Source organism: Pelophylax lessonae, assembly GCF_965119305.1.
Source record: "Pelophylax lessonae genome assembly, chromosome: 1".
In the NCBI taxonomy this organism is placed as follows: Eukaryota; Metazoa; Chordata; class Amphibia; order Anura; family Ranidae; genus Pelophylax; species Pelophylax lessonae.
The window spans coordinates 339,040,907-339,054,899 of NC_138768.1; the positions used below are offsets into that span (position 1 = coordinate 339,040,907).

The window sequence follows — 13,993 nt, forward strand, 5'->3', positions numbered from 1 at the left end:
TAGCATCTTTGATTGGCAATCATCTTTTTCAGCAGTGATCAAAGATGATATGTAAGATCCAATATGCTAAGATAGTTGAGTTTTTTTTTTGAACTCCACGTGTTATCTTACCTCATGATAAAAAAAATGAAAAACCAGTTCAGTTGAGGAAATTGTAAACAGTAAAAGTTAAGAAGTACAGAAAAAAAATTTAAATCGTTTTTTTTCAGGCTATTACATGCCATTCTGAATAAGCGCATAAAGGGATTAGAGTGGTAATACATAGATGACTGCAAAAGCTTAAGCTGAGCTGGCCAAATACAGATAATTTATAGTGTTCCAAAAAAGAATACAAAATATTAAGAACAGGGTTCTGTTATAATTTTAAATCCATAAATGTTGAGTATTTTTGGTGGCACTATAGCTTCAGTAGAACTTTTTTTTTGTTATCTTTACTATCCAGTTGTTTCAAGAGGTTTCAAAGGCACGTAAAACATAAAATGTTGCTGGTTTAAGGCAGAACACTTAAAAATGTATAAGTACACAGAGGAACAGGCAAGCTTGATAACAGGACACTGAGTTCTCAGATAATAAGCATGAGAATATTTTTGTAAAACCCACAGAGAAGAAGAGCTCAACTCATATTAAACATTTTCAGAGTGTGAAGGCAACAGTGCAAAAAAAAGAATTACCACTTCTCTATTGGGGCAATTTCTAAAAATTTTCAGACTCATGTTAAAATTTGTATTTGTTGCTGGCTTACCTAAAACCACCACTTATATATTTTTTTAAAGCAGTGGTGCAGTAAAATAAAAATTGCAGTAATTGAAATTTGTTATGATGCACAATATTTGTGTAACCCTTTATCAAATCCTTATCTTCATAGAAAAATGCAATAACATTAATTTTAGTGCCCAACATCATAATACAATACCCACATTTGTGGTAAAATATAAAAGATAGGGTTGCATCACATGAATTAACACCAAATATGTCCAGTCTTAGAATTGTGAATTGTGAACACGTTAAATGGCAAAAAATGATGGTACCCTAATGGGTCATATGCAACACTTAAAAAAAAAAAAAAAAAAGCCTTTACAAGTTATTTTAGAGTTAACAGGGAGTGATGGCCTTAGAATTGTTTTTCTTTTTTCATTAGCACACTTTTGGGCAAAAGGGTTGACTGACGTTACACACTGAACCAACCCACTACCTCTATTACTATGGAACCCTTTCAGATTGCAGGCAGCCATTATCTTTATCACTTTTACTTTCAAAGTAAACATTTTATTTGAAAAACAAAATCACTATTTATCACTTCTCCCTCATAAACTGTTCAATCTTTTCTATTATTATTTTGAACATGCAAACTTTATGTCAGGCTGAAACTAAGGGGGGGGGGGGGTGTTAAACTGCATTTTATCCCTTTATTTATTTATTTTTTTACAATAAGTATAGGATGTAAGAGCTCATTGAACAAAGGAAAACAAAAAGAGAATAAAAGAATCAAAAAAGAAAAAAAGGAATACAACAGTACCCAGCTTTAAAGTCCAAATGGTCTACTGTAAGGAATCATGCAGCATAGCTGAATCTTTACGATAGATCTTTATGATAGATACATTTAAAAAAGGAGCATTAAATAAAAAATAATGTCCTGTGTATCTGACTCCATAAACTGCATGCATTTACTTACATGGCTTTGCAGAACAAAGGAAGTATGCTTATATCTGCATGCTGGTGGAATCCCAAAATAGAGTGGTGTTTTCCATTTCATCTTTGCTGCAAAAAAATACATTTTTTCCTATGTATTCAAAAAGTATAATATTCTAACCATAGGGGAAATCAAATTATGCACAATACATATATATATTCTGAACAATTATATGCCAATCTTCCTGTTTATGGGGACAAACAATTGCATTTGGGGGGCCTTGGGAGGTACTATTGCTCTAATAACACAGTCCTTTGCTAGCTTTAATCATAACTTAGTAATACTGTACAGTAGGCAATCACTTTTGTACAGGGAACCCAGTCCATCATAAATGTTGTTATATTATGTGGCCTTATTAACCATGTCCTTCTTGATAGTTTTATGTCAAACAGAAATGCATACTGTATCTAAAATAAAAATAGGGGAACTCTTTTAACAGCCAAATGTTTTCTAATTTTGTCTAGCTAGTCCTGAGATTTATACAGGTCTGCCAGCAAGGTTGGTGACTTTACTCTTCTCTTCTGTAGTTAGGCAATTAACATTTTAGACAAGCCCCAATCCCCAGCCTCTGACTGAACCATCTTGTGGAGGGGTGTGATGTTGCATCTGATATATAGTATAGCTAAATTCCCCCTTTAACCAGGTTGCACAAATGTAACAACCACAGCCGCCATTAGCTCCATGCCGTCTGGGCTGACCCTAAAGAGTGGGGATTAGATACCTTACCTACAGGATATATGCGTTACCTGAGAAAATCAGTAATGCAGCACAGCTGGTCGCTAGTGTGGTGGAGGGGCCTGTCATCTTAGCAACAAACTGCCTCCACCAAGGGTCCCTCGGTGAAGTGGCGCGCGGCGCTGGCCCGCCCCTGGGGAGTGGAGCGACGTCCCGTGTCATCACGCCACCGGATACATAATGGATGAACCACATTGAGCAAGCAGCATTACAATAGAATGGTTTTATACTTTATCTATGGTGTTTAATTGCATCATAAGAATGGACAAACAGAAAGACTAGAGAATGGAAAAATATGTCTAATCATATTTTTAGAGGTCCAATTCACAAGAACCTGATTGAAAACCAGGTAGATATGGTTTGAAGTTGAAAACTTCATTCAAACTGAGGGGCGATGTGGCCTTAGGATAAAATATACATCTGAGCTCACTCTGTAGTAGGATTTTATTTAGATCACTACCTCTCAGGTTTGAATGAATGTGATAGAGAGCCAAAACTTTCACCCTTGGTATAGAGTCCCTATGGACTAGAGCACTGTGTCTATGAAGAGGAAGCTCAGGGTCCTTTTTGTTGATGCTTACCAAATGTCGATAGATTCCAGAATCAAGTTTAGTTTGCCTGGCGTAATAGCACCTGCACTCACAAATGAGCATGTACACCAACCTGGGGGTTTTGCAATTCACATAATGTTTAGGCCTAAACTTATTGCCATTGGGCAAGGTAATGCAGGCCCTTGTATCCATGTATATAAAGAATTTCTGATCTTAACAAAAAAATTGATATTTTGAATAGTCAAATGACTCATCTAAAAACACACACATTTACAGAGTAAGAAAGTAAACTTAAAACCATCTTGAAAAATTCAACAAAGAGGTACTAACTAAACAAGACAAAAAATTATTGGGGGACAAAAAAAAAGCGTTCCAAGATGAACTAGCTTATAAATGGTATGATACTCACCAATTCAATAGAAAAATTAACAAATAGGCAGGAACTTTGAGACATGATGACAATAACTTTGAAATGTCTAAATATTCATCTATGTCATCTATTTGTTCCCAGTCAGCTCCTGTACAACATCGTGGATGAAGGCGTCAAAAACACAATCGCTATGGCAACATATATCAGGAGAACACATCAGATATGGAGGACGTTCCCTCCTCTCCTATCCAAGGACACGGTAACAAAAAACCTAATAGTCACATCTCTAATATTAACACCACAAATCCACATAATCCTGGTATCTCTTCATCAACCCCAAATTGCCAAACCTTGGCCAAAGGTTATTTTTTAGACAAGGCAAGGGGGAAATCACAAATGCACCAAGGAAGTATCAAAACATTCACACAGAAAACTCACAAATCTTCCCTACCCAAACCACACTAAATGTCATTTATTTCTCTTCTTATGATCATACTCAACATGAAAGACATGTATTAGCCAAAGGCCTTGCTTTTTGCCCTGTTTGACAAATGAATATATTTGAGGTGAACAAAGACACACATTTGTTTATATGCAATCTGTTATTAAAAAGTAATAGTAATCTACTATTACATTTTTGCATGTATCTATACACAAAAAACTCAGAGGGCCAACTTTATAGCAAACTATTTAGAAAACCTACGTCTAGCAATAAAACCTTGGAAGCTTCTAGCTTTCAGTCCCGGTTCACACTTATGCGATGCGGGAACCCTGCAAATCTACTGCAGGTTCCCGCATCGCATTCCCAGCACAGGCAGTTCACACTGCCATATGGGAATCTTTGGGGGTGTCAATTCAAAGTTAACGACACCCCCAGATCAGTTCACATATCGCAGTGCGATCTGACATTCGGACATGAAACGGATAACATAGGTGTGAACCACCATGCGATCCGATTCTGTTGCGGACACAAAAAAGGGTCCTTGCGTGTTTGTGCCGAATCAAATGCAAATTCAGCCATACTATCTGTATGGCTGAATTTGCATCGCACAGACATCGCATGTGATTTCAGAGCAGTGCGTTTAGAATGACATGCGATGTCTGCCATCGCAGATGTGCGAACCGAGCCTCACCCCAAACCTCTTCTAGCATCAATTCCTTATGGATAGTATATCAGAGCAAGACACAATTGCTCCAATGATACCCTCTTTGAACAGGATGCAGAAAGATTAAGATCCAGGTTACTCGAACTAGACTATTCAAAAACCTTTTGAAAAAGGCTTACAAAAAAGCCAAGGGTAGATCCCGTAATGATTTATTATTTTAACAAAAAAAAAAAATTAAAAGACAACTAGAATTATTACTCAATACTCTATACAACATGAAAAAATCAAGCATATTTTTGGAAAGTACTGGCATCTACTTAGTATGGATCCATCCCTGGACCCATTTGTACCCAAACAATCTATGATTACATAAGAGCTTTCTCTTTGAGAGATAAACTGGTCCACAGCGAGTTTATAAATAGAAAGAAGGGATAGATGCAGAACTGTAGGTACTTTTATATGCGGCAGTTGTAGTTATTATTAATATATGGACACAAGGACCTGCATTACCTTGCCCAATGGCAATACGTTTAGGCCTAAACATTATGTGAATTGCAAAACCCCCGACGTGGTGTGCCTGCTCATTTGTGAGTGCGGGTGCTACTACGTCGGGCAAACTAAACTCGAATTCTGGAGAAGAATCTATTGACATTTGGTAAGCATCAACAAAAGGGACCCTGAACTTCCCCTTGGTAGACACAGTGCTCTAGTCCATATGGACTCTATACAAGGGTGAAATGTTTGGCTCTGGATCACATTATCACATTGATTCAAACCCGAGAGGTGGTGATCTAAATAAAATCCTACTACAAAGTAAGCTTAGATGAATACCTTATCCTAATGCCACATTGCCCCCCGGTTTGAATATACGGTAGCTTTCAACTTTAAACCACATCTACCTGGTTTTCAATCAGGTTCTTGTGAATTGGACCTCTGAAAATATGATTAGACATATTTCTCAATTCTCTATTCTTTCTTTTTGTCTATTCTTATCTTATGATGCAATCGAACACTATAGATAAAGTGAATAACCATTCTATAGTAATGCTGCTTGCTCAATGTGGTTCATCTATTATGTATCCAAGTAAATGTATGGTCTTAATATTGTCTATGGCAACTAGTATAAAGCTATCTTTGGCTATTTTATGCTGTGTTTATATGTAGTGTATTTTCCTTTTCTGCCGGTAATGGTGAAACATGGGGGCAACCCATGGACGGATCTGGTGGCCCATAGGGGGGTGGCATGATACAGCACCTGATGCACAAAGGCCCCTTTGCTCCCACCTGGAGTGTTGGTGGGTGATTTTTAGCAGGCCGATATGGATCGTATATTTTATCTCTTATGTGCGGTCTTTTTTCCGTCGCTTTGCCCCGCAGGGACCCTTGATGGAGGTGGTTGGTTTCTTAGGACAGGCACCTCCACCACATTAGCAGCCAGCTGTGCTGCATTACTGATTTGCTCAGGTAACGCCTATATCCTGTAGGTAAGGTATATCATCCCCACTCCTCAGGGTCAGCCCAGGCTGCATGAAGCTAATGGTGGCTGTGGTTGTTTGAACAAACATTGATACTATACAACAGACAGGTATGAACCTATTATACTGTCAGGGTTATTTGGGGAGGTTAAATTTAATAAGAAGAAAATGAAATGTTATATTTTATTTTACATAGAAATGTTGAGCAGTGGCATCCATGTTGTAGAAGGTCACTAAAAGTTCAAACCACCTTTTAGGAAAGGTGTTTATTCAACAGGTTTAACCCAGACATGCTGTGTTGACCTAAGGTAATAAATAAATAGTCTGTTGACTTTCTTTAAGATAAAGTCTAGCTGACGCTATACCAGGATAATCTTGTCTATGTGGGCCATAAACCTTAGTCAGTATTTTCTGTATTTCGATTCATTTAAAAATAAGACTTACAGATACGTTATAATCTTATATGTAACATAATATTAACAATGAAATATATATCTAACTAACATACATACTGTAGATATGTAGAAAACTGTTATATATTATAATTGTTTTATCCTTGCTAAAGGAAAAGTTATACTGATTTTGGTGACTCATCTCTGTCAAGAGAGGCTTCAGTAAACATTTGTAAATTGTAAGTAAGAAAGTATCATAAAACATTTGTAACCTTGCTAGGCTCTAGAAGGTCTGAGATCAATATAAGGTGCAAAGTTTATTTGAAGATAAATAATGCTGCTATATTGTTGTATGCTGAAGCTAAGAGCAATGCAAGAGTGCCATCTCTGGTGACTAACTGCTACTAATTGAAGTCTTAGGTTAAAAAGTCCTTTCCAATATATATATATAGATATATATATTGCATAAGATATGTTAAATATTATGGTGTTACCAAGATAATTCTTTATTTAGATACATGATGGATATTAAATGGACATGTAATAGATGAGAGCATGGATACTTTTTATGTTATTTTATGATACTCTTAAAAATGGAGATATCATCATTTAATTTTAATATACTGGTTGACCAAGAGGTGTCACCCAATGACATCACCAGTTAATGAATAAGATGTCACAACCAATGGGGATCATGTTACTCCCTCTGGGTTTAACTTATGGTAATTTTCTATACCATATAAAAAGGCAACCCCAGATGAGAGAGGGACACATCACACATGGCATTTTGCCCAATATACATCACACATACAACATAGACTCTACTACAGCCATGCATAGACTCATCTACACAGACTCCATTTTGCTCCATCATGTATCTGAAACTTTGAGGGACGCCAAACGAAACTCCTCCCTACCTGGCCACCATCTTGGAGAGGCAGCCATCTTAAGGACTCTGGTAACGACCATTCTAAGCTAGCAGCCATTTTAAATATGGTAAATATGCCTTGCTAATTATTTGATTATTTAATATTGTTTATGTACTTCCTTAAATGTTTTACATTGCATATTTAAGAGTAACAAGATTACAATCCCAGCCGTATTAACCATATGTAGATTTTTCTCTAAGAAGATGATTTTTGCTTTTTATAACATTTTTATTAATATCAGATTTAGCGCATATTGGCGTATTAGTCTCACGTTTTGCATAGCCTATTCTCGCTTCATCTGCAGTGGAGTGACTATCAGACTGTGCATTGTGCAGACAATTGTGGTCTGATTATATAGAACATTCATTTATGGTTTATACTATACCTGGAGAAAACGGAATTTTGCTTTATTTTTACTTTCATTATTGAGCTACAAATCACATTGCATTAATTGTTTGAAGTTTGTATTTTTGTGAAGTTATTTTTTTTGTGCCATCTCAAGTCTGATCATTTATTGTGATTACATGTCTGGTGAATAAATACTCTTATATATTCCATACTGTAGACTGTTTTCACTAAGATTGGTATATGCTTTTAAAAAGAAATTAATCAATAAAAAGAATTTGCTACATATTGATTTGTGGAAATAAGTGAGATTCTCCTTCCGCACAGATCTTGCTTATTGACATAAATAGACACTGTTATATTCAGAGCAGTATAAACACTCTGACATAATGGAGGCGGCCCAGCAAGATATTATTAATTCTGACATAATGGAGGCGGCCCAGCGAGATATTATTGATTTCTGACAATACTAATACTCACTTCCTCCCTCGGTTCTTCAATACATCATTTGTGGAACCTGGTTAAAGGGGAATTTATTTATATATCCAGTATCTCACAAAAGTGAGTACATCCCTCACATTTTTGTAAATATTTTATTATATCTTTTCATGTGACAACACTGAAGAAATATTCATTTTTTTACTTCTCTGCCAATGCTCGTTCTGCACTCGGTAAATTTGCTCTTTTGGGACAACAGAATGCAATACATATACTTACCATTACGGTGTGTCTAGTTGACAGAGTTGTTGACCTTTTTCCTTCTCATGAACCCATATATTATCTATTTCTTTATAGATGATATACCTGGCCATTAGTCATACGGGCGGTTTATCTGCTGTAGGGTCCTGTACTGTAGCCCTGCCCTCCCTTGGATTTGCCGGGTCACGCCTATATTGGGTCCCCGACCATGCATATCCATTCAGCAGTACCTAGCTTGTATCCAGCTCTGATGTACAATGTAGTTTTTGATTTTTGTAAGTACAATACAGCCTGTGTAATGATTTCTTACTAATGTGATATTATTACATCTCTATGACATATCTACATATCTACTGTATAACAGAATGAAGTTATCATTACTTTGTTACTAACAGCACATATTTGTGTTTTAGAGAATACGAGTACCCACTGTTGCACCTCTGAAGAAGGACTCCACAAATATAGTCCGAAACATGCTAGGTGTTTATACATATTGTATGGTGGCCAGCCCAGTGACCATTATAGGCGGCAGCACAGCTTCCATGCCTCTCTATTATGTAATGGGTACTAGTTCGTATTTTTTATATGTACAGTATCTTCTTTCTAAATGGATGCAATGTTTGTCTACTTTTCTATTTTTATAATTGTGTAAAAAAAAATACTTTTTTACTATATTGGTCTGTCTTTAAAGTCCATGAGGGGGTATTGATGCCGTTTTCACAACTGTTTTGTCTGCAAACTAGGGGCAAGATTTATATAATTTTAATTTATTTATTTTTTAAACTTGTAATGGCGGTGATCAGCGATTTTTAGCAGGTCTGCGACATTGCGATGGACAGATTGGACACCTAACTGACACTTTTGAGGGGGCCAGTGACATTACTACAGTAATCAGTGCTAAAAATATGCACTGTTAATGTACTAATGACACTGGCAGGGAAGGGGTTAACATCAGGGGCGATCAAAGGGTTAAATGTGTGCCTAGGGGATGCTTTCTAATTAAATTTGCTTACTGGATGAACACTGAGACCTGTGTTCCTAAATAGGAGGAACATAGGATCCCTGTGTTCATCACTGACAGAACAGCGGTCTGCCAGGTTTACATCGGCAGACCCCCGTTCTGTCTCCATGGGGAGCGATCGCTGGTGCCCGGCTGACATTGTGTCCGCCGAACTCACTGATTGGCTCCACATCTAGCAAATTGGTGTGTGCACGCCAGACCCCCCCCCCCCCCCACTATCTGCTACATGAAACGACGTACAGGTACGTTGTTTCGTGTAACAGAACCGACCTGCCACAATATAACTACGGCAGCTGGTCGGCAAGTGGTTAAGTTATGCTCCCTGTACAGAATATGGGGAAAAGGAGGGCTGTATTTAGCCCTCTTTTCTTTATGGGATGGCGGCAGGTGCAAACTGACCCTTTATTGACCTCCTTAATTCACAGGATTCATGTTAAAGCTATCTCTGAGGTGAGGGTCTTGTGACCTTTTTCCTTAGAGGTCAGCTAGCCTCTTCTTCCCACTCAAATTATTCTTGTATCTGGGTAATTTTTTGAACAGCACCCATCTTCCCGCCCAAACTAAGCCTGTTTCTGGGGAGATTTTGGCGTGAGCCCCTCTTTCCCGCTCAAATCTCCCGCTTAGCAGCCAACCAGTTCTCTTTTGAGGGCTATTTAAGAGGGACCCCAGCGGCTCAGATTCAGCCGCCTCAAGAAACTGAGCTGTGGTGTTCCCCCCCCCCCTTTTTCTTGGTGTCGCGGCCAGTTATTATTTATTGGTAAGTGTCGCCTTTGTGTAATGCTTAGGTGGACGAAAAGAGTTTTTCAAGTTGAAGTTAATTGATTGGATACATTTATTCGAATTTCATGTTGTGTAATTTCAACCTGAGCCGTAGTGGCTAGTGTTTTTGTGATATGTTTGAAATAAAATATTTATTTATGTGTATTATACCAATAATAAAACGTCCGCGGCCTATTCCAATCCAATGTCGTCTGTGTTTGTTTATTATATTTAGGATAATTCAGGTAAAGCTATTGTGGTTTAAAAGCATCTCCTGTCTACCTTGTCTCCTCATAAGTTACAACTGTACCTTCCTGCCTCTCAGCAACTATTTTAGATCAACTGTGCCCTTATGACTTTTACAGATGTGCGCATGTATGCCAACGGACCTACCATGGACTGGTATGTGGATTCATATATTTGCCATAGCTTTAAATGCCTTGACTATTCCTGCAGATATGGCTGTCTATCTTTGCAAACAAGTGATCTACTTCCAACCACTCATTCCTTAGACATGATAATAGCTCTGTAAATATATTATAGACATTATAATTACAGAGTAGTCTGATCAGATGGAACAGCTATACTAAAAAAAAAAAATATGAATGCTATAAACAGCAACATCTCATTGTCTTACTTAAGCCGTTTTATTTTGCATTATTTAGTAGTATAATGAACAGAAGTAATTACAACCAAGCTGCAGTGTTCTGAAAGAGAAGCTTCTATTGGTTCTGACTATTCAGTTTCAGTAGGGCTTAAACATTTCTAAGAAAGATTAGAATTGTGTTTATAAAAACATCTTAGTAAACAGTGCTACATCAATACTTAATGTGTTTCTGCCAGGACTCTCATAGCTAAAACAAATGTCTCTACCACCGTGTTCTGTGCTTATCCTTTAGTGACATTATATACTATTTTATAACTGTTGTTTTGAGTATCATTTTTTGGTAGGCACTGGCTAATTTCTACATGTATTTGAACATCATGATAATATTACATCAGCCGGATGCATGGAGCAGGATCTGCTGCATGGATGGAATCATGATGCTAGAAACCATAAGAGTTAATTTTCTTATAAAGGCTTTATCTAAGGATAGACTTGTTTATCCCAGACATGTCAGAATCATAAAATAACTCATAACCTAACGATTCATAATCCTAGCCAGTCTGTTTTTCTTTTAGAACCTGTTAAAACTGAATGGGCACCTGCCACACACTAAACCACAGCTGTTTAGTGTACAGCAGCTGTCCATATTAGCTGCACTGAGCTGACGATTTTTTGTACAAACTTTATTTGAAGTGCACAAACGTAACACTCCATTCATGTTGCTATACAGTAGAGCAGTATGCTCCGTTGCTGTACAGTGACATGCAATCCTGGCTAGTGCCCTGTTATAAAATGCAGCATGTCTGCTTTAAATCGCAGATCACTGCAGCACAGATCTGGGCTGCATTGCAGTGTGAATAGGACACATTGAAAACAATTGTTTTCTGTGTGTTCTACTGGTGACTGACATTCTTCCAGAGAGGAAAATTTCCACACTATGTGTGAAATGGCCCGTAAAACTGTTCTTTACGTTTTGCTTTTTCTCTTAATTCTCAGTGTCCCTGGAATGCACTATATAGATCTGCTAAATATAATTATAGATATCTATATGAAAATATTAAAGCTTATTTGTTTATTGATTTACTTAATTGCATTTATAGTTTCCCTTGTCTTGGTAATTTGTGTCTAAATATCAGATTGCATTTAATCATTTTCTAGTAATGCATTTCTTACCAAGGCTTAATTTCATGACATCACATTTTAGCATTTTGGTCTCATTTTCACACTCTGTGATTCCTCCAAATAGGTAAATATCCTGTTTAATTGAAAAAAATAATACAGTAATGAGTTATAAGGTTAGAGAAAGGATGTCTGAAGGCTATTTCCATCTTTTTACCATCTACTGTCTGGACTTGATTTTCATTGGGATTCCCTTAACAAGCCTTCAATATAGAGCTATGTATAAAATGTAATACAGATGGGATGGTGTTTACTGGTATACTTACTATATAGATAGTCACATATGTTTTATTAGCCGTCAAACGTAACCCCACACTTTTGTTTCCTTGAAACACATTCTCATTTCAGGGCTGCTACAACTCAGGAGGCAAATCAAGTATAAAGCAAATAAAGGGTATATTTTTTTCAACCACAATATATTTATGTAGTGCTGCCATTAGAAACTTTACAGAGTACATCAAGTCTTTCTTTCTAACCATGAAGAAATTGACAGTCTATGCCAGTGTTTCTCATAGGGGTTCCTTCTGAGGTTGCTAGGGGTTCCTTGAGCAATGAACAACTTCTGCCTCTTAGATAAGTAACCACTGACACCAGTGAGCTTTTTAGCTATCAGCAAGAGGGGGTTCTTTAAACGAATACCAATATAAAGAGCATTCAACCCGTTGACCATCATACTAACATACAGTTAGCTGTAGATACAGTAATTTCCAAGTTCCTTGAGCCTGGAAAATGAAAGCAGAACTTTACCCAAAAAGAGAGGTTCCACCTTTTTCTCCTCATCCCCCCCTCCTCACCCATATTTGGAATGTTTTTTTTTTGTGTTGCAGTAGAGCGGGTACCCTCCCTACCTCTCCCTGCAGCCTCTTGGGACACATCACAGGCCACGGACTACAGGACCATTCAAAGGACGCAGTGGGACTCGCACATGCATAGTGGGCAGCCAGCTGTGAAGCAACAGACTGCTGCCCACATTTAAGATGCCATTGGCTGAACCTAAGGACCGCCACAGAGCTTGGTCGGGTAAGGACATCGCTGGATCCTTGGACTGGTAGGTGTGTATTTTTTAAAAGTCAGCAGCTACAGTATTTGTAATTACATTTTTCGTTTACAGGGTGACGTTTGAAGGGTTTCCCTGTGTAAAAAGTTTGAGAAAGGTTGGTCTATGCCATGTTAGTCTATGTCCCTGTGATGGCCATGCACATTCTAGGGCCATGATGGTGAGGTGCTTATTAATCTACCTCTAGTATTTTCTGAAAATATATAAAGTAATGGCCTTTCATTACCAGGGGTGGTGCACAGAGGCAGATAAAGTTAAAATAAATGTTGTCGTCCAAAATTTAACACATGCAATTTTATCAAAACTAGTAAAACCAAGTCAGAAGACTCTAATTTGTTGTTATCAATCAATATTGCATAAATACACCTATTACAGTACCTTATCATGGTGTGCTGTAAATGAATGGTATTTTCTTCCTGCTGGGGTTTCACCTTTGATATCACAACACTGCCAAACTAAAGTGTCTAAATAAGACCAAATATATCAAAGAATTAAAAAGCAATATTGATATCTAAAAGGCTTTGTTTGCAAATCATCATTTTGTCATAAAGTCTATCAATAATGCAACTGCCTACAAACAAAACTATTATATCCATGCTACTATTATTACTCCACTGCAGGTATTGTAGACCTTCGCATTTATAGCAGAGACTCATGCTATAGTCCAAACATAGATAATTACAATTTATGATGCACACTAGGCTAGGTAACCACAAATGTTATAGATGGTTAGAACAGTACCCTGCCACCTTAATTCTAGTTCATAAAACAAATTAAAATGAATACATTAAAAAAACTTCTAATGTATTAATCTGATAATTTATTGTTTTAATAACTAGTTAAATACTGTATATGGCCTATCTGAGACGAAACCTTTAATGATAGGCTTACAATGGTCAGGATCTTAGAGGGAGTTTCCCTGCCATTACACTTAAATAATTTTTACTTTACTAAAGAAGGAACTTACCTGTGTCCAGCATATGAACATCACTATAGAACATGCCATCCATAGAACTACCTCCAAACATATATATCTGTTGTCCAACAGTGGCAAATGTATGTCCTAACCTGAGCAATA

At 37.2% G+C, this 13,993-nt stretch overlaps 1 protein-coding gene across 1 annotated transcript in view; it reads right to left on the reverse strand.

The window, feature by feature from the left end:
- LOC309544225 (kelch domain-containing protein 3-like) overlaps positions 1–13,993 on the reverse strand; it is an 83,692-nt gene that overhangs the window by 17,515 nt on the left and 52,184 nt on the right. Inside the window, exons 9-12 of the mRNA XM_082243118.1 lie at positions 13,883–13,983; positions 13,294–13,379; positions 11,853–11,934; positions 1,673–1,758 (exon numbers count right to left, since the gene is read on the reverse strand). Of these exons, the coding sequence (XP_082099244.1) occupies positions 1,673–1,758; positions 11,853–11,934; positions 13,294–13,379; positions 13,883–13,983 (355 nt within the window). The remainder of the gene's footprint in view (positions 1–1,672; positions 1,759–11,852; positions 11,935–13,293; positions 13,380–13,882; positions 13,984–13,993) is intronic.